Here is a 22431-nt window from a genome sequence, read left to right on the forward strand (position 1 = left end):
TGGAGTTAGTCGCCTGCCTATTTTCATATTCATTAGAGCTGGGAGGTTGCCCGGAGTGCCCAGCTGAGTTTCAAGATATAAAAGCGACCTCGGATGCCCGCGCCGCAGCCGGGACGCAGCGGAGGGCTCGGAGCCGGGCAGCCCCCCGCCGCGGCGCCCGCTCCCGCCGCTCCCGCCGCGCCCGCGCCCGCCCGCGCGCCCCCCCGCCCCCCGGCGCCCTCGGGCCTGCCGCCCCGCGACCGCCCCGCCGGGATTATGGAGTTTCTGAGCGAGAAGTTCGCGCTCAAGAGCCCGCCGGGTAAAAGCGGGGACTTCTACATGGGCGCCGGCGGCGCGCTGGAGCACGTTATGGAGACGCTGGACAATGAGCCCTTTTACGGCAAAGCGGCGGCGGGCAAATGCGCGCAGGCCTTCGGGCCGCTGCCCCGCGCCGAGCATCACGTGCGCCTGGAGCGAGCCTCGCCCTGCCAGGAGGGCGGCGGTGAGTCGGCGGCCCGGCCGCGCGCCCTCCCCCCTCCCCTCCCCTCCCCTCCCCCCGCCTCCCCTCTGCAAGCCCCGGGGTGCCGGGACGCGCCGGGCCTGGGCGGGGGCCGCGGGAAGGGCTGGGCGCCCGGGTCCCGGGGCTGCGCGGGCCGAGCCTGGGGGCGCGCACCCCTCGCCCCGGCCCCGCCGCGGTCGCCGCAGCCCGCGTCCCCGCTGTCACGGCTCCGAAAGTCGGAGCTCCTCCCGGTGGAGACAAACAAACAAAAACCCCAGAAAACAAAACAAAACCCAAAAAACCTCTTTGTAAAAAAAAAAAAAAAAAAAAAAAAAGCTGTCCAGGACGTAGCGGGAGTCTTTCTTTGGGAAGCTGCAAGGTTCTAAGAGCGGCTCGTGTGCAGCTGGGATTGCTGGTTGCTTGGGTTTGCAGCGCAACACCCAATTTTTTTTTTTTTTTTTTTTTCCCTAAACGCCAAATCCTTCTCAAGGGCTTCGGGTAAAGAATCTCCCGTGGAAGCACTCAGCTCCCGAATCCTGTTTTATCTTTTTTTTTGTTCTGTGTTTCTGACCGCACGTGAAAAGCACCCCCCCCCCCAGAACCCCCTCTCCGAAGGCTTCTGGGTGAAACCTTCAACTTTGAGCGGCCGAGTATCTCAAAGTCAGAGTGTTATCAAAACAAGCCATCTATCTCTTCTATCTTGTAACCCAAGACAAACCTATTTTTTTTTCTTCCAGATCGCGACAGCTAGAGCAAGTTTACAATTCCAAGAGGACTTTTCCTTATCATTGTATATATTGCACAGTTAAGCTGTAAGGAGCGGGTTGCTTTAAAATAACAAACGAATTAAGTGTGAAATATTTACAACAAGCCTCCCGCCCCCTGTTTTAGTGCAGAGGGTCAAAATCTGGCAAGGTACTGGCTCCTAGGAGCGCATTTTCCAAGTACTTTGTACACAGTGACTTAAAAAAAAAAAAAAAAAAAGAACCCCATCTCTTGTATTTGACTTATTCAACGTTGCAAATTACTTTTGACTCGCAAGGTTGAACCAAGAACGTAGACGGGAAGGAGAGAAAAATCAGCTAAATCGTTTCAGTCGTTTATTTCGAAAGACACATGCGATGAATTTTTTATTTTTAATATGCTAGCTCTTTTGGCTTTTCTGGTGGTATTTCAGACTTCAGGGTCCATATTTCTGGCATTCTTATATGTATATACGTGAAGTTATTTGAATGGGCGGGATTTAAAAACAAAAAGCGATTCTCTGCTGTCCTGCCCTCGGTAGGACTATATCCTATTTTAAATTGTCGGGAATCCAAAACAGGAAGAGAAATAGGTGATCTTTTTAAAAAATTATTATTATACCTTAACTTGGGAAGGAACATCACACTTTTCGGATGAGTTTTAATAGGAAAGTAGTAAGTAAGATGAACGGAGGCAGCAGTTGGCTAAATTTAGGAAAGCTCCTGTCTTTCTCCTGAGATGCCCTTAGCCTCACCACTGCTTTCCCTCCCCCATCCCTAATTACCGAAGTTCCCCCATTTAACTCTGCCCAAGACAAAACCCTATTGTTAATCAGTCCTGGCTCTTCTTTTATATCTGGTTTCACATCACCTCTTTTGCTTACAAGATATTAAGCATTTAAGTTATTATAGGTCTTACAGCTCAAAACATTTGCATACTCATTAGAGTAGTTGCTGAAATAGGTTATGAGAATTTAAGAACAGATCAAAACGAAAGAAAGTATGGCAGTTCGTTGGAAATTATTGTTCTGGCTCGCTTCGCTTTACCTTTTTAAAAACTCTTTCCAATTTCATGATGTGCATCCACTGCATTTGTGTGTGTGTGTGTGTGTGTGTGTGTGTGTGTGTGGCACCATAGGATACATTTTTGTTTTATATCATACTGCAAGCATTCAATCAAATCTGGAGGAAATCACTGAAAGTAAAACAACCCTAAGCAGAATGGAAGATGACATCTTTTGCGATCTTTTCATAGATGTTTTAATTTCTCTGCTTTAGGGAAGAATAAGGCTTTCTGTCTTAGAACATGTTCCGTGAGCTACAGATAAATACGACCTATTTCGAAAGAGCTGCAAATGAGTTTTTACGCTAATGAAGTTTACTTAAATCTTATTCTGTTCTAGAAGAAGCACTTCCAGAAACCGATATGACAGTCATTTTTTAATTTAGTAGGTCACTTTTTTGAAAAAAAGAAAGATTAAAAAGCAGCCATGAATAAACACTCAAAATATTCAAAATACGATAGAAACAAAACCGTATCTTAAATCTGTAGTCCATACGTTTCGTGTGGAGCAGGAAAATAACTTTGGGGAAGAGTTTGGATTTGGGTTTACAGATATTATTTAAAATTGAAATCACCTTTCCCGGGGCCACCTAATTAGCCCGATTTTGCCTGCTGTGAGTACATACGTACCCATCGCTTACGTTAAATGTGGTTCGCTTTTCAAAAATTGTGCTCACTTATTTTTTTCTTAAATCTAGAGCATCTTTTAATTCGATCACCTTATTTGCTGATAAGTTCCATTTCTAAGCTCTGCATCAGCCCCGTAAGGTAGAGCCCGTAAGACGTGGCACGTTTATAGGAGTTCCACGTACACATTTTTAAATGGCTTCAAACCTGCCCAAAGTGGATTAATAATGGTACACAACGCGATGATTGAATGAATAGTGGCACAGGGAGTCGTTAACAGCCCGCTTTCCTGATGCTCGGGCCCTGCAGTAGTTGGGCTTAGGTGCCTCACCGGCTCGGTTCACAGTCCTGAGAAGTGTTGTTTCCCCCTCTGGGTACAGTGAACTATGGCATCACGAAGGTGGAAGGCCAGCCCCTCCACACGGAGCTGAACAGGGCCCTGGACAACTGCAACAGCCTCCGCATGTCGCCCGGGAAAGGGATGCCAGAAAAGGGAGACCTGGATGAACTTGGGGATAAATGTGACAGCAACGTGTCCAGCAGTAAGAAGCGGAGACACCGAACCACCTTCACCAGCCTTCAGCTGGAGGAACTGGAGAAGGTTTTTCAGAAAACCCACTACCCGGATGTCTATGTCAGAGAACAGCTTGCTCTGAGGACAGAGCTCACAGAGGCCAGGGTTCAGGTAGGAGCCAAGGGGGGCCTTGGGTGGAGAGGGGTGGGGGAAGTGGGGGGGATACTGTTGGGATCATTCAATGGTTGTGTTTTGCCACAAAAGAAGGAACTGATTCTATATGCATGGAGGTCCACTAAAAGTTCTTCTTCCTTGCAAAGGATTTAATCCTTCACACAGAAGAAACATAAAAGAACACTTGACTTATTAGGTAGGCATATAAATTGGCGATCCTTTTTTAAAGAAACAGAATAGCATAAATATCTCTAATTTTTAAAAAATGATTTTCAAAGGACAGGCAGCAGAATCCTAGCTATTTCCTTACTAACACATGTATTTTATTTTATTTTATTTTATTTTTATTTTATCAGCTATTAAGGTTCTTTTTAGGTTATATAGCAAGTATTGGTAAGCCATTTGTGTAATGGCCCATAGATCTATAATTTTATTGATGTTGGGGTTATAATAAAACAAACAAAAATGAACCAATCTCACAAATGTCCCAATTGTGGTGTATGCCATGACTGATTTTCACTATGCATAAGGAACGATTAGGTACCTCACCTACAACATTTCTAGCTCTAACAGTTGCCTTGCCATTCCATTTTAATTTTTAAATGTAGATAGCTTTTATTTTTTTTTTTTTTGTAGAGGCAATAGGGATACTGATCTTGAAGTAATTTTCAGATATATACTCAATTATATTTTAAGTTGCATTCGGGTTATCAAATTGGATGATTCAATATACTATTAAAATTATTTGAAAAAAGTTATATGAGGTTAAAAGTCTATCTCTGAGGCATATTTTATTTTTACTAGAGTTGGTATTCTCAAACTACATTTATCAGTTCTCTAGTAACAACAATTTCAGGGAATGGCCCGTTTCTTTGTGTGTTTTCACCGTGCTAAATATCAGAATATTGAATTTTGCAGTTCCCATGCAGTATCATAGGGAAATGAATAAGACAGTGAAAAATTTTGTTCTGAAGTAGTAGTACTACTTCTGAAGATTAAACTATTGTAAGGCCTTTACATGATTAAAGACGACATTTGGTGATACAGGAATACCAAGCAGCAGGATTTTTCCTTAGCTTGTGGAGGCAAATAGTTACTTTATCTTAGTTCAGGAAGTAAATATACAGAACGTTGATGCTAATGAAGAATTTTAGAATTGTCAGGTGTTAACACCAGTCCCTGCAAGTGTGTGTGTGTGTGTGTGTGTGTGTGTGTTTGCCTTGTGTTCATATATTTTAATTAGTTATACTTGTAGCCATAGAAAAATATGTTTACATACGGGATGATCATCTGTGCACAATGGATATTTTCCCCTTAACATTTCATCAACCACTGAATAATTTTTGTCTAAAAACATGCCCAGAGAACCAGCCCAAACCTAATTGACTCAGGTTTTCTCTTTCCTGCTTTCACATCAGAGTGGTAATTCACACCTAATGATCTTTTTTCTTAATGAAAAAAAATTAAAACAACAACTCACTATTAAATTCCCTTACTAGGCTTCTAGTGCCTGAGAAGACGGGAAGAAAATAGGTTTTGTGTTGTTGTCAATGTTGGTTTGAGCCCTTGGCATCCTGTGTAATACACCTTTACCAACAGAGTTCTAAGAAATCATACTGAACAAGTAGCTCTCGTTGCCTTATTTTAATTGCTGGAAACTCTTTAAAGCACAACCTCACATTTGCAGTCCATGCTTGCGCACTGAACTGAGGCTCAATATGGATCCATAAGTGTGATGGTAAAGGTATAGAAGATTACAACTGAATATGAAAAAAAAAGAAAAATTTCAAGTAAATTTTAGCAGTTTTAACAGTCTGCACTTTTGTGTGTGATTTCTAGCTTCTTTTGTAAGTATTTTGTGCCCTGAACATAGTTTTGTAAATACTTCTGATAGCTACTTGTGAAATGTCTACTCAAAAATAACAAATGATTTATAGTGAATGTAATATATTGTGTCTCCCTTTAATTCATTAAAATATTAAAGTGAAGAATCTGGAGAGCTAATTCAGGTGTGAATTAGTAATTATTTACCTCTCTGAGAAAGATGGTTGTTATGCAAATATTATTAATATAGAATTAGAGAAATTTGGATGACAGCTTAGTGACCCTGTAGAGACTGTAGTAGCCCACAGGCTTTCTTGACACTTGGTTATATCTTCCTCATTTATTTTATTTATATTACCTGTAAGTCGCTTGAATTGGAGAAATGATTTGGAGGTTTCTGAGCATTTTCTATAAGGGAGGATAAATATTATAAGTGGTGTAATTTGTGTAATAAGGACATTTGTATATTTTAAAACCAGAGTTTAACTTCAGATGGTTCCATTTTACCTATAGTCTTTATCATGCTCAATATGATATGTGATCTTAATATTTTCCGTTTCTAAATAATCATGATATTTCTGCCAGTGCCATATGTTTTGGATGTAATCATTGCGTTTAAATTTTTCTAAGATTATCTAAGTATGGGTACAACCCAGCAGAGTCTTCACTCTGTGACATGTTTTAAAGATAATTGTTTTGACAGACCCAGATATTAATTTGGTTATAGTTTGGCTGGGTTAATGTTATGTGCATAACGCCAAACTAAAAAGTTATGAATGTCTTCCAGATTTGCAGCATTCTCTGAGAGGAGGGCTATCTATGATAATTTGGAGACATAAGGAGTCTTCAAAGTCATGTGATCTAATTCCTTTTTATTTTCCAAAATGAAAGAAAAGAAAAACCCAGAGCCTGAGACACATTAAATAATTTTTGAAGTATTCCATCCCTTTCTATTAATTTGTAGTACCTCATGGACATGCCACTTACCAGGGTAAAATAGAAAGTAAAACTCGTGGATACTTTTCTGACCTAAATTTCTTTCTTAGTGATGTTATTGGCCTGGTTGGCCCTTTCTGATCTGTGTCTTTTAACATGACCATTGCATTTTCAAATATTCCTCAGCTAAAATTCTACTTTTTAAAAAAATTAGGTTTGGTTTCAAAATCGAAGGGCCAAGTGGAGAAAAAGAGAACGCTATGGCCAAATACAACAAGCTAAAAGCCATTTTGCTGCCACCTATGACATATCGGTTTTGCCGAGGACTGACAGCTATCCACAGGTATGGTTAACTTCACAGAATACTGATGGCGAAAAATAGATGTGGTTTGTATATTCTTAAAAGGGCTATTATTATTGGCTTTATTGTACCCAACACAATAATCGAGAATGGAAACTTGAACCTCCAGAAGACTTTTTGCATGTTTGTTAGATGTTTATTTTACCGAAATGTTTATTTTGTTTTTATTTTCTTTTGGAGCCATTCATTCAAAAATATTTCAGGGTCCCTTCCTCATTATACACGGCAACAGCTGAAGTAGCATCATACACAGTCTGAGTCTTTTAACTAGTCTACATTTTGACTATTCAGGCTCGTTTCGTTAACTTTTAAAAATAAATAAAAGCTTTGCTTGGCGTGCTGTCCCTGTGGCTAATGTCTTATGAGCCTCCATCCCCTAACCTACTGTCCAGTGTGGTCTATGAAACCTTCAGTTCCATTTAAAAATATCTCTTTTCCTATGTTGTCTTTTCAGCTTTGAAGTTACTCATTGTTTCAAGGAAACATTTAGCCCTTTGTTACTTAAAACATACATAGGATTAGTACTGGACATCATTTGAAAAAATCGATCACATTAATAAAAAAAAACGCATCCACGCCTTTATAATGGGAGCTCTCATCTCATTTTAAAGAGCACTTATTGTTTTTCTTAGTTTTTTACTTTTAATTTAGAGGCCTTTTTTTCTTTTTCAGACTTTGTAATGCATGTAGATAAAATGCATATTATCTTTTTAACTGGGCATTAATTTTCCCTATTACTGAGTTCCAGTATTTGCATCTGCCTTTGATACAGGATACGGAACACTTGTATTATAAGGAACATGATATTTGTTATTTTACTCCTTACGGTTTAAGGATATGCATTGTTACAGACCATTTTGAAAATAAATAACACATATGCTGGGGGACTACCTTGATAGTCCAGGAACCAAATCTTCACAACGCCAGGCTTAAGGGTACTCATTTTCTTCAACTGTAGGTTCATACCCTGTGAGCATGAATTCAGTCCTTTAATTTTGTGCATCCTTGTATTCTGATGCTTTTGATGATTCTTAAAAACCTATTTTGAAACCTCCACCCTTCCAGATAAGATCACCTTAGTTCAGTCCTTTTAAACGTTAGGAAACGAGACCCATGGGAGTTATGGAAGGAATTGGTTCCTCTTTATAGGACAGCCCACGAGGGGCTTATATGCTGCTACAGCTAAGCCTCCCTACTGCAGTTTACTAGAAGACGACGGTACCTTTTGAATAAATAAATGTCCATACCTGCCATCAGAAGAACCTTGTTTTTCTTACTTTTAAAAATTTATAGTAAAATAGTTCCTTTATTTTTAAAATTTTTTCTTCAGTTTAAAAGCATGTATGTACTCTGTTACTTACCATCGTAGGGCCAATGAGCTTTTATTCACCGGATAGTTTTGAGTGTCCTAGTTGAGTTCTGAACAAAGTGCCATGAGGAATTTTCCCTGGTAGGCTACAAGCTCCATGGAAGCAGGCACTGCAGTGATTTCTTACCTGTTGACCCAGCCATGGCCCTTATATCAGTCTGTTCTGAGCAGGTTACACGCGGTACCTCATTTCATCCTTACGACGACCTTATGCACTAGGTGTCATTAATTAATTGTCCTCGTTTTCCGTGTGAGGAAACTGAGGCACAGAGAGGGCAGAGATTTTCTCACTTTCACTAATGGCAAAGCCGAGACCTCATTACAGGCAGTCTGGCTCCCAAGTGCAAGGTCTTAGCCCTTACAGCACACTGGCTCTCCCAACGACTGTGTTGAAAGGATTGAATGATTGATAAATGAATACCAAAGGAGTGGACGGCTTAAGGTTGCACCGTACAAGTCTGCAGCTCAGTTCAGAGGAGCAGAAACTAAGAGCAAGTGGAACAATGATGAAAACAGTAGAGACAGATGACGTATGCTGGCATGTACTTTATGTAATTTTGAACTACCTCACTGTGATGAATGTACAGATAGTAAACTTACAAATTAATGAATTCTTTTCAAATGGACTTTTTACAGTCTTCCTAGTCAAGTGTGCTCCACCACCCTTGACTACCATCTCCTTCTCTTGCCGCATTTATTTCAGTCTTCATTCCTTTCCTTGGAGACCCCATTTCCGGTTGTGTGTGTGTGTGTGTGTGTGTGTGTGTGTGTGTGGTTCCCCACTTCTCTGTGCCTTGCTGGTGGTTGCTTTATCTCGAACTTCCCTTTCTTCTTCAGTGCAACATAAAACATTTAGAATAGTGCCTGGCACAAACTAAGCTCTTTACAAAGGCTTCATGTAACTTAATATACTCTTAGTCATACTTTGTTCCTAGGATTGTCTTGCCATTGTGTTACTGTGCCTCATAGCTTTAGACACTGTCATTCAGCACGCTGAGGTAACCTAGTAAGGTCGCGCAAGCAGGAAGGGAGATGGTCCAATCAAATTATACATTTGATAGTCTTTTTTCACTCCAACAGGGGATTAATTTTAAAAATTTCCCCTCAGGAATCATGGGAATGTTGCACTAATTCTCCCTGTGGCTTCTCCAAAGCTATGTCCATTGGTGATGTCAACTCTTAATTTAAGTATGGCAACACGGACATCACATGTTGAAGTTTGTGTTTTTGAAGTTATTTTGATGGTGTAATTCATCGAGAATCCTAAAAATCAATACTGTAAAATCCATACTTATTTTCTATATTGGTAATTCATTAACTATTTGGTTGCCAAAAATACTGAAATCAAGTGTCTCTCACTCCCCACTGTGGGGATAAAGTCAGTAAAATTCCATTTTAACTTAAAAATATGTGGTGGACTTTTTTATTTTGAAGAAATAGTTGTGCCAAGATCATGTCTCTCAAGCTTCAGCCTAAAGGAAACTTTTTTTTTTTAAGCATGTGTCTTGAAAATAGAAATTATAATCAGAAAAATGGGAACCAAAATAGAATCTGACAACTCAGTGCAGAAAAACACTGAGCTTGGTTACTGTTACTAATTACAGAAAAAAAAATTAATTACCAAAAAGTTGGAAACTAGAAAACTAGAAACAGGACAGAAATAAAGAATGAAAAGTTTGGCAGGAAAGCAAAAGCATATACAGAAATACATGAAAAACAGAAATGGTTGAGAAAACGATCTCCTCAGGTCTGCTCAAATGTGAATAATGATCTTACCAACTATAAAAGTATCTCTGTATAACATATAATAAGTTTATTTATGAGTAGTAATTAATGTTTTCTAAAGTGTTCTAACTACTTTGCTTCCATTGCTCTCATTACAAAATAGTAACAACAGCCCTACTGGTAAAATTAATACTTACCAGTTGAAGGCTTATTTTAAGCCAGGCTTCTTTCTTACAGCCATTAACTCACGGAATTGAAGTGCAGGGGTTCAGAGCTCTTTACGCAGCGCCACTGAGCCATGAAATATTTCAATGTTGACCCTAAAACACCAAGTCACTTTGGAAAGCAAAAAATGTTTTCATTTTTCAAATATATAAAATAGTGATATAAAGCATTTTAAAAGCGTAGACACTTTTTAGATTGCTTTCAGGTATTCTTTTTTAAGCTTGCTCACATGTGACATCTGATATCATGTTGGATAGCAAACAGTGAGAGGCGTGATGTCAGTAATAATATACTTTAAGGTAGTATATATTTTTTTAAAGATTTTATTTATTTGTTTGTTTGTTTACTTATTTATTTATCAGAAACACCAAGAGAGAGGCAGAGACACAGGCAGAGGGAGAAGCAGGCTCCGTGCAGGGAGCCTGATGTGGGGATTCGATCCCAGGATCCCGGGGTCACGCCCTGAGCCAAACACAGATGCTCAACCGCTGAGCCACTTGGGCGTCCCTAGGGCAGTATATTTTGATGTACTGAAAAATAGTATCTGTTTTTAAAAAGCCCTTTGTTTTGGCTCACCATATCCATTGTCATTTGGCAACACTATGATTTAGCTAAATGAAACTACTTGACTGCCTAATGTTCTCCATGACATGACACTTTAAACAACAGTCACGTGTCACATCTATTCCTTGCGCGATGCTGACTCCATTTCCTCCGTCTTCAGTTCCCTTTCCTCACCTAAACTGTATTTCCTCCAGGAAACCTTCCTTCAGTTCTCCTTCAGTCGGCACAGTTCTCACTGACATGGTGGTGGACTGTATACAATGTCAGCTCCCCCCTTTACAACATAAAGTATTTATGGTTCAAAAAGAGGAGTCAGTTCTTAACTTCGTATGACAACCGTATTAAACAAAGTATGTATACACCAAATAGGTGTGAAAAAAGGAGTCTTGCTTCAACATTCTGGAATACGTTATGAACCCCCAGATTAATTAGATTTCAGTTAAATAGCTGATTCCTGGATCTCTGCTATTAACCATCTCTGGGGTCCTCAGCGTTAACTTTGCCTCTCCGAATCTCAATTTCTTCCTCTGTTAAAAGGAATAGATTAGGAAGGTTTTGCAGAATGTTTTCGGCTTAATTTTTTTTTCTTCCAGAGTTATTTTCATTTAATTCAACAAATACAGGTTAAGTACTGTTTGAGGCCCGGGGGTTTTATAAATGATCCAGGTAAAATTTCTTACTTTTTGGGCAGATGACAAACTAGGTAATATTTGTACCAAATTCTGCAGACACTTCTTGATAGAATCTACACCCAGCAGACCAAAAAAACCTACATAATTTTGTCTTCAAATTGAAAAAGCAAGCATCTATCAACAGTAGATTCTAATTTATTTCTAATTTATGGACATCAAAGCAATTCTTTAAATAATTGTTTTGTTGAATAAAATAGTTTTCCAGGTATAAACATTTTCTGGAGGATTATAGCCATCTTTCCTTCCTACTAGAAAGTCTAGTTTCACGGTTTGGCTCATATCCCATGTGCATTAACTTTATCATTTACTTGCTGGGTGACTTGGGTAAATCTGACTTCCTGGGATCTTCAGATTCTTTATTTGTAAAATGGAGGTATTATTGGTGCTGGAGTTGGTGGTGTGGTTGATGATAATGATCATCATCCTAGTACCTTTTCTGTTATTGAGAGGACTAAATTGATTTCCAAACATCTGTGGAGCTAAGTCATGGGGCTGGGGGAGGGCTAGGTGTTAATATTTGACTATGGGCTTCATAGCCAGGGGGTTCTGGGTTCAAATGAGTCTGAATCTGCTGCTTAATAGATTTTAGACCTTTGGCAAGTAAATCAACCTCTTGGCATATTTCTCCTCAGTTATAAAATGAGCATAAAAGTTCACATGATGTTTGTGAAGATTAGACACAATAGTTTCTGCAGAGTACTTAGGACTGTTGCCTAGTACATAACGAGTGCTCAATAAATAGTAACAGTTCTATAATAGCCAGTCACTCATTATTGATTCTACAGTAGCGAGCTAGCTAAGTGGTGTGAATGTTTTGTTTTTGTAGCATTTAAACTAATCCAATTTTTTAGTAAATTCACTATTTAAGGATCTAGGGAAAGATCAAATTTAGTTAAATGTGCTTTCCTCTTTAAATTAGGAAAATCAAATACAGTAATTTGAGGGATGTTTGAGTATACTCTTAACCCACCAAAATTATTTTCTCATGAAGAAAATATTTTCATCAAAAAATTTTTAAAGGTTTGAAGCTTTTTCCCACCAAAATTTTCCATGGGCTTTTACTTAGTGTATAGTGAGAATCATAACTAAATCTATGTTTACATTATATACAAGGGGACCCCTGCAGTATCTTGCTTTCTGTTGCTTAATTGATGACTTAACAAATAAATGCCACTTGGAGTTGGATTCAAGTTATAAATAATTTTTAGTCATTGGAATAATTTAAGACCCAGGTGATAGGTATACAACACTTCCAGTTTAACAAATTCTCCTTCAAACATTGTAATTATGCAGTGTTTTAAAGGAAATGTTAAAGTTTCTGTAAAATAGTGATTGGGAAAGATACTGTTCATTCTCACCTTCTTGTAGCATCAGTCTCTGTACTCATCTTGAAGCTTACCTTCACTTAAACTAAATAAAGAATATGGAACTTGTCTCCCTCAACCACTGTGGTTTAGCAATTTAAAGGCATCTAAAATAGTAAATAAATAACAAAATCTTTTAAAAAGCGTTATTAATATAGCTATACTTGAGACATTATATGATAAATATTCTCGTATCTATGAAACAGCCAGTGAAATGGTCACATAGTGATACAATGAAACCTCTCTTGTGAAGAATGGAGGGACAAAAATATTAACATCATTAGATCAAGTCATATTGATAGAAAATTGCTTATTTAATTAAATGTCTAAAAATGAAAAAAAATGTATACAGGTTGCATAACAATTTGTATGAAAAATATTTCACATAGGTGTATAAGTACATATTAAAAATAAGTGATATGTAGCATGAGGCAGGTATTGTTAGCATCAGTCAAGTGAAGATGCAGCTAGACACAAAGAGGGAAAAATTTTAATTTTGTTGAAAATACAGACACTTTACAGAGATTAAAAAAAATACCCTGTAAAAGAAGCAAAGTGCATTAATATTTTAGATTATGAATTTGGGCATATTTTTTGAAAAACATGGTATGTAAGTTTTAATATGACTTAATGACTTTACACAGTAATACTAACTTAGCTGATTTTTTTTTTTTTTTTTTTTACTTTTAATAGGTGATTGCTGTTAAAGCATTGAATTTAACTGAATTGGTCATGAGTATTTTATATTTTTAAAAGGAAAGGATAAATAAGAAATTGAGTAGATTACCAAACTAAATAATAAGAAAAAATGTAAATCTAAATCATTGAAGAGTGCTATTGTTGCTTATATGTATAAAAACTACCTACTTAACGGGATGAGCACTGGGTGTTATGCTATATGTTGGCAAATCGAACTCCAATAAAAAAGTAAAAATAAATTAAAAATATATTTTAAAAAACTACCTTACGGAGGATGGAGACCCAGAGGGGAAATTAAACTTGAAAGTCCGTGAGAACAGACTCGTAGGTTAAAACCAGCACACACTGTTATTGTTATTGTGAACCTACGATATATTTTAACCCAGAGTTTTATGCTTTCCATATTTATTAAGCCTCATGAAATCTCTAGATTTAAAAATATTCTGTGCAGATTAAAGTATTTGCATATTTGATTTGTATTTTAAGTTACTTATTCACAAGGAAAACGTCATTTATATTTTAATCTTTGTTTCTTGTAATTGTGGATTTTGTTTTGAGGAATTGTGTCATTAAAAATGAATCAAGCACTGTCAACAATGGCTATCATGCCTGTATTAAAGTACATGAAAAATAATGTGACAATTAATTGGAAAATATTCCATGTTGATCATTGTTGCTGAATAAGTAAAATAGCAAATCTTAAGTGCTGTTATTTTATTCCCTCCTTAAGTGAGTTGACTTGAAAAGTGTCCTTTTAAGACATATAGAGTGAGATCTCCTCTAAATCTTTTTAATGATCATAATTACCATATAGTTTAAGAACACATCTAATCCTAAAGGAAGAGGAAAATATGTCCTTAATGTTTCTTACATCTTTGACTTGGAGCACATATTTCAAATACTATTTAAATAATGCAAAATTTAAACACATTTATATGATGTCATTCTGAAAATTTCCAGACATTAACATTTCTTCTGAGGGTTGTGTTTTTAATTTCTGCACTAAAAAGATATATACACTTATTTTTCTGTAAAGCGGTTTTTTCTCAGGTTTTTAGTCTCATATGATTATTATATCTGATTTATTTTAGTGGAAAATCCATTCTTCCTTGTTCCAAATCTCTGTACATATTTGTAAGATGGAATGTTATTTAAAAAAAAATCAAAGTAGCAATCAATATTTAACATATGACCCTTTTCTGATAAGTAATATCTAATCGTTTCAGCTTAATGATACACTATGTTGACAAAGTATACCTTTGAAATTTTTGAAATGTAAATTGATTACCCAAAAAACCCCTTTTTTAATGTGAAAATTACAGCTAAAAAGTAGGCACTGATGAAAATATACCCTCATTTCTGTTTTAGGTAGTACCTAACTATGCTCAGGTTAATCTTTTCACTAGGTAATTAATTTAAGTTGGGATTTTTTTTTTTTCCCCAGATGGACAGTATCAGTATTTGAGACTTACTCACTTATTCTCTGGTAGCAAGTGAGACTTACTCACTGGTAGCTAATTCATTATTTAGAAAAGCATTTATACTCTTTCTCCCTGCCAGCAACTTATTGTTGCAGTTACTAGAAAAGTTAATGGGACCCTAAAATTAGTCAACATCTAAAAATATCTACAAGTTACTAAGTGTATGATTCTTATTGACATTTTATCACCATAAATTTTAAAGGGAGGGATATGCTAGTAAAAAATATAATAGCCTCTTAAAAAACTAAACTGCTTTTGTGGAAACTCATGTTTGCATTTTTTTAAGAGACCATATAAAAAATCTGGAAAATTATGTAAGTGATAATGTGGTAATAAAACTATGTAGTAAGTATTGAATAATATACAAAGTGGTCAATAGTTGTAAACATTCTCTCAAAGAGGAAAAACAAAAATCAGCTTTTGGATTTTAATGCAAAGAAGCTATTGCTAAAACATTACAAATACCTCTTGGGAAATCCCTAATCTGTGTCTTTTTAAAGCAACTTTTAACTCCCACAGGGAAGTGTGTAGGCATATGGTGTAAGGGTAGTATGTGTGTGTGGGGGGGTGTTCACGTGTGTTTGTGGTGTGTATACATATGGACATTGGTGGCAGGTAAGAGCAATCTATGTATAGTGGAGGAGGAAGGCCATATAAACTTGCTTTCATAGAAAAATATTTAGTTTTAGAGTTGCTTCAAAATTAAGGAATGATTGTTACTCATTGATTTCATGGTATTCAGTGTTTCTATTAAATCCAGATTAAAGTTCATAGAATACTGTCTTCTAAATAGCACTAACATTAGGATATAGAATATATAATGCTGTCATGAAGGTATTTGATGTATTTTATACATCATGATACAACTAATGCAAAGACTAACAAACTTGTATTTGTTTTCAAAGTTTTTTTAAAAGTACGAGAAGTTGCTTACTATAATAAAATCTGCAAATATATTAGAAATATATACTAGGTAGGGTTAGTATTCTAAAAATTTCTTTGCAGTTTTGATTTTACAAAGAATATATCTATATCAAGTTTCTAACAAGTTTCTAAGGTGGAGGTAAATGAGATTTATAATTTCATTATTTACCATATAATTTCAACTCATGATGAATATATACCCACGGTGAAGAACTCTGTGTGTGTGTGTGTGTGCATGTATGTAAAATATGCATATATATTGACCCTTTCATTCCTATATATTACTTTTAATTCCTTGGGGAAAAATGAGTATTAAATAAATTTAATTTCTCTTTGGAAGGAATCAGACAAAAAAACAACTTTCCTCCTAAATTCATAGTCATGGAATAATTAAGTGCTAACTTTTCATTTGATTAGGAAAACATTAAGAGGCAAACATTCAAAGTGGAGTGTGGTAAGTCAGCTGAACCTGCATTCGTGCTAACGGGATGCAGTTGGCTAAGTTCCCTGGACAATGCTTTGAACGTACCCCTAGAATTTTTTTAAAACATTGCAAAGCACATTAAAACATGGAATGTTTTTAGATTTTCTACTCCTTTTTATACAATAAAGAAGAAAAAATGTAAAGGCAGTCTTTTTTTTTTTTTTTTTTTTTTGGCACACAGGAAAGGAGGATGTGGGTATTACTTAATAAGAGTGTTCCTGGTTGTGAAGCTCTTTAATATACAGTTAGAGGCCCACAGAAAAAAAAAAAAAAACAACCCTAAAATTTATTTGCTGCTGGGCTTCACCATCGTAGGTGTCTCTGAAATAGTCAAAAAAAAGAAAAGTAGTGATCCTATTTGGGGGAAAAAAAAGTACTCTTTCATTCCAAAATATAACAGCAAATACAATATTTCTTCTAATGAGTCAGCAAGATTTTTATGTGGCTTCTCTGCTAACAAATCTATAGTTTTAGACAATATGACTTGTAGATTCGAGCACAGAGTTTGAAAATGACCACTTGTATAAGAATAGAATTGGTGGAGGGATGGAGGGCCCATAGACTGAGCCCACCTTGACAGCAGTAGATTTATTAAACCACAAGCTGCTGTTTGATCAAATACTGCCTTGAGAAATGCTGAAGAAAAGAGACATGTGCAATAATTGCCTGAGATACTTGAAGATTTTCACATGTAAGAAGAATGCCAGCTTCTGTATCATTTTAAAGACCAGAAATCGAAGTGATAGAGGAAGATAACAGCTCACGTTTTTATAGAACTGTCCAAAAAGGAATGAAAAATTTTTGAAGAGGGAAGCTTCTTATTACAAGAACTAAATGTAATTGAACGTGTACAAGGGGTTTTTGCATTTGGAGGGAAGTGGAGCTTCAATAATGTTTCCTAATCCCAGTTGATTTTCAGAATTCCTGTATTATTATCATTGCCATTATTTTAATACAGATCCCATAAGCCACACCCCATGCTTAATGAGTCAGAATCTCCAACAAGATGTATCTGTGGTGAAGAATAAGTATGTAATAGGAAAATAAAACTACCTTGGGAAATACAGTGTCTGGGATGAAATTTTCATAATTGTCAAGCTTATACATAGTAGTGATTATAGAGCTCAAATCATGAAACAAAATTTAGATATATTACCATAAATTGTCCATAAAATTTTGATTACACCTGCAAGATGGATCAGTGCAAATTTCAGACTGTTCAGAGATTTTTTGATCATTTAATAAAATTGTATTAAGTGCTTATCATGTATTGTGTTAGGCTGAAGGATGAGGAAAAACTTATGAGCAAGCATCAGGGATTTCGCTTTCAGAGAACAGAGCCTACGAACCCCCACAAAGTTAGGATTGTAAATAAGTAAATAATTTCAGTTTATAAAGACTAGTTTTTGTATCATTGTAGCATTTCTTAAGATTGCCTGCATTCAGATTTGACCTCTAACATTGAAGTTACACATCTTGTAGAAGGTTTTAAGCTCCCTGCTCTATATTTTTACCATTTACAAAATGTGGATACTGAAAGCAAAGAAGCATCTTTTAGTGTGTTGAAATGACTAGAAGTCTGCACAGTGCATTTAATAGCATGTATATGGTGAATAACTGGTAACCATTAGCTGTCATGAGCATTGTTTTGATTGTTGTCATCAGATGTTTAATCATCCCAAGGGAACACTTCAGAGGAAACAAAACCTCAATTTTGTCTTTTATGATTTGCATCTAAACTTTCGATATCAAAACCAATTAAAACCCTAAAGTGAAATGAAGACATGCCAGGAATGTTTTAAATGAAAAAAAGATATAAGGTGGAGAAGATAGAGATCAGGAAATAGGACATATCAGTAGAAATGTGTGACAGTGTCACTACCCTTGGGATGCCCATGGTATCTTCTCAAATACAACTAAAATATTGCTGCAGTAACTTGCTTTACCCATCTCTTCTTTTCGGAAAACATTTCTTTCTATATGCTAGAAATTATTTCACCAAAAGTAGCACATTCATCTTGTTTGATCATGTCCAGATAAAAAGTTTTGGTCAAAATAAAAATATTTGTTCATGAAAAAAAATTTGTTCATACCATAGAAACTGAAGAATTTATTTTCAACTTATAGGTAGATTAATGTGGATTATTTTAAAGAGAAAAATCTTTCTTAATTTATATTCATAGATCACTTTCCTTGTCTTGACCTTCTTTTCTTTTTGCCTACTTAGTAAATATATTTCTATGCATTTGAAATATGAATAGATGATTTTAATAATAAATTACATAGCAATGCTATGTATAAATTGAGGAATCCTTTAACAAACTTAAACCGTTAAATAATCTTTCTCTACCGCTATTTTGCCTTTCATTTATTTTTTCAAAAATAAGCAAGCAAGTTCACTTTCATTTCCTGAAAGCCCTTTTGTCAGACATGTGACTGTGGTTTTTGCAGTGTAGCACAATGTTTGATTAAATGTCAGAGGAAAATCACCCAGATCAAGTTAGAAGAGCTAGGTTGACAGAGTAATGACATTAACAGTCCCTCTTGTTGGTTTGAGATACATAACTCAGCAATCAGTGGCACCAGTCATCATATTTTGGCTCAAATGGGATGCATTTAGTTAGAACCAGCCAAAATTAGAACAACATAGCCCATGATGGCTTAAAGATTAATAGAATGTGCAAATCATTATATATATATATATATGTATTATATATTATATATATATCTGTAGAAATGTCTCACAGATTTAATATATTTAAAGCAGTTTTATAAAGATATCTATATAAATGACTATTTCTAAAATAACACTGAAGTGAGCATCGTGCCAATCTCTGAAGCCCCAACTAACAGATGAAATTAGTTGTTTCAGTTTTTCCTTATGTTTGAAACCGGTTAAGCGGTCTCTTCTTGAGTGACAGAGTAATATCTCTACCAGTATAATGTAGAAGATTCATTAACATTTTATGCTATTAATTGAAAATAATTTGTCTTAAAAGGCAGGATTTAAGTATGGGTGTTGTGAGATTACACCAGAGGCTATATGTGGTAGACTTGAATTCTTACGAAAAAGTAAATATAAGCAAACAGTGTTTGTGTATGTGTTAAAAACAATCAATGATTCTAATTACTACGATTTTTAAAAAGGGAGCCAGAGGGGATAAACATAGGTATTCCTGCTCTGTTCTAGTTCAGATCTGTTGTATTAATATTGCAAAAGCATACAGTTTTTAAATTTTGTCTTCTAAGGCTCGAACTGTCTTTCATATTATACCATCCAACAGTTTTCCCGGGTTCCTGCTGTTTGTGTGATTTTTCTCGATGTTTCTCAGTAATGCATGTGAGCACTGTTTTCTTTCCTTGTTTAAATAGCTGGTTTAAGATCCCTCCTATGTAAAACTCCTATTGTACAAATTCTACTTAGTGTCTCCTTTCCATGCTAGAAACTTTAGAGAAATTTCTGTTTGTTGTTTTCTATAGAGATTTAATACTAAGAAATGTGAATTTCCTGGGCACAAGTGACAACCTAGTTTTCAATCTTATGTAAGATGTTATATAGTACTTTAATTATACTCATATGATATTTTTGCTAATACTAGCAGGCTTTTCTCAGTTGTACTTCCATTATTTGATAAGGTCATGTTTTAGAATTTTAAAATGTTTTACATGTCATAATTCTGTTGCAATCTCACTGTATCATACATAAGCCACAGAAAAATGTTTAAAATATGTATATATTGCTCATACTCACAGAGCTCTGTATTTAAGACTATAGGAAATAAAAAGCAATCAAAGGGCAAACATTTCTAGTAATGAGTTTGATTTCAAATATCAACAAAGGTAATAGCCTCATATCAGGAATGGTTTCCAACCAAAACCGCCACATTGAGTCCAACTATAAAACTTTAAAAAATGCGTTTGTGTCATTTTGTTTAGAAGGATGAAAACTATATATAAACTTAAAACTGTATTTTGAACTGTTTTTCTAAACACATGAATTTGTCATGAATCATGACCAGATTTTCTAGATTTCACTTTAACAATCACGACTATAAAAAGAATACTCAGGAGATTGACATGTTTTGAGTATTTTATGTGGTCAAGTACGTGGGTTTTGGTGAACTATTGCAGTATAACAGATTGGAAGGATCCTTCAAATAATTATTTTTTAGTAATCACTTTATGTACTAGGAATGTAATTACAGACCACCCAATGGGAGCAAACAATGAATAGTTGACAAAATTTAGTAAACGCTGTTTAACAAATGTAAGGGAACAAAAGTGAGAATGCGTAAATGTAATATTTGTTGTCTTATATATTCCAGATTCAGAACAATTTGTGGGCAGGAAATGCGAGTGGTGGTTCTGTGGTTACTTCATGCATGTTACCACGTGACACTTCCTCCTGTATGACACCTTATTCTCACTCGCCTCGGACAGATTCCAGTTACACAGGGTTTTCAAACCACCAGAACCAGTTCAGCCACGTGCCCCTCAACAATTTTTTCACTGACTCTCTTCTTACTGGGGCTACCAATGGACACGCATTTGAAACAAAGCCAGAATTTGAAAGGAGGTCTTCCAGTATCGCAGTTCTTCGAATGAAAGCCAAGGAGCACACTGCCAATATTTCATGGGCCATGTAACATACAGTACTCTTTTATTTTTCTTTCAATGGCAAAGTAAAACATTCTATTTCTCATATTTAAAGGATACCACAATAAGCTGCTGTGTGTGGAATTGCTAAAGGTCAAGATATACAGTGAGACCAGCTTTAAATGAATAGTTGTTATTATTTAACATTAAAATCTAAGAATGAACCTCTGAAAAGACTAAATAGATTTACCATCCATCCGTCTCCACAAACTCTGTTTTAGTAGTAAATTTTTTTCTATTGTACGAGTCGATGAAATACGATCATGCAACTTCTTAAAAGAATAAATGTATTAAACAAATTCCTCTGTTATAGATTGATTTATGTCAGTTCTGTATAACAAGAAATCCCTTGTAAAATAATACCTGATAAAGGAGGAAATGCGCTGGGGAAAATGTCAAGATACCAAAGCTGTCAGGTAAATATCGAAGCAGGGTGTTTCGGGGAGTTGACTATTATTTTTCCCTCTCTGGCTCCAGGACACAATGGACATATCCCCTGTTACTGAGAATCTGTCTTCAGGCCTCTAAGATTTTTTACATTTAGATGTTTTAGTGAATTTCCACTCCCCTGAAATAGAACTCTTCTAAAATGACCAGCATTTGCATGAAATATTTGGGCATAGTTTCCTGAAACCATGTGGCTAAAGGTGATAACTGAAATATTCTGGTGTGATTTAAAATACAGTCACGAGAACAGTTTTTTATAAATGCTATCTTTTCAGTGAAACAGCACCAACTCAGTGAAAAAAAATCAACACTGACTCACCTCATTGACTTCGTATCACTAGGAAAAAAGTAAGCTACAAAACCTGCTGCTGCTTTTAAATTAAAATGGTGTTGATTAAACTGTACACACAAACATCTAATAAATACACTAAAGAAACTTTTTTGACATGTAACATTATTATGCTTTATTATATTATGAAACATTTTTAGCTAAAAGAGCAGCAGATCTGAATTTATATTTATTTCATGGGCTTATGTAAGTGCACATGTGTGCGTGTTTGTTTTTTGATATATAAGCCGTAAGCATTTTTTTGCTACTGTGGTTTTGCATAGGGAATTAAAATGTCAGAAGGCTCTCTAAAATTTCTGGTGGAAAAGAAAAGAAAAATACATTGCATCTGGAAAATTGCTAACCCCTTTGATTTACTTCTCCTCCCTTTCCCCTGTCACATTCCAAGCTTTTTCAGATGAGTGAAATGTCAACCTCCTTAAAAGACTCTTAATTCATAAAGGCAAAGTAAATTAATTGAAATGAAGATGGCTCCCATGGCTTGGATCAGAGCAAGGTCTGCTCTTTGTACTCCCTTAGAATCTTCCTTGTGGTTCCTACAGCCTTTTAGGGATATGCTTGGAAGCCCTAAAGCCTAACGGACAGGAATAAATGAATTTTTAAAATTAAATTTCAGAAAAAACATGTAAATTCAGTGTCTCTTCCTAGTAGGGAAAATATTTATAGCAGTTAGACATCTTCTGTAATAAAACTTTAAAATCAAGCAGATGATGGAGATGAGTGATGTCCTAA

At 36.0% G+C, this 22431-nt stretch overlaps 1 protein-coding gene across 1 annotated transcript; it reads left to right on the forward strand.

The window, feature by feature from the left end:
* The first annotated feature begins 227 nt into the window (after positions 1-227).
* Positions 228-21202, forward strand: ALX1 (ALX homeobox 1). Its single transcript, XM_077844400.1, has 4 exons — positions 228-481; positions 3292-3596; positions 6574-6702; positions 20573-21202. Exons 1-4 carry the CDS (start codon positions 256-258, stop codon positions 20891-20893), a joined length of 981 nt encoding a protein of 326 aa, XP_077700526.1. The 5' UTR covers positions 228-255; the 3' UTR covers positions 20894-21202.
* The last annotated feature ends 1229 nt before the right edge of the window (positions 21203-22431 follow it).

This window comes from Canis aureus, chromosome 13 (assembly GCF_053574225.1).
Source record: "Canis aureus isolate CA01 chromosome 13, VMU_Caureus_v.1.0, whole genome shotgun sequence".
In the NCBI taxonomy this organism is placed as follows: domain Eukaryota; kingdom Metazoa; phylum Chordata; class Mammalia; order Carnivora; family Canidae; genus Canis; species Canis aureus.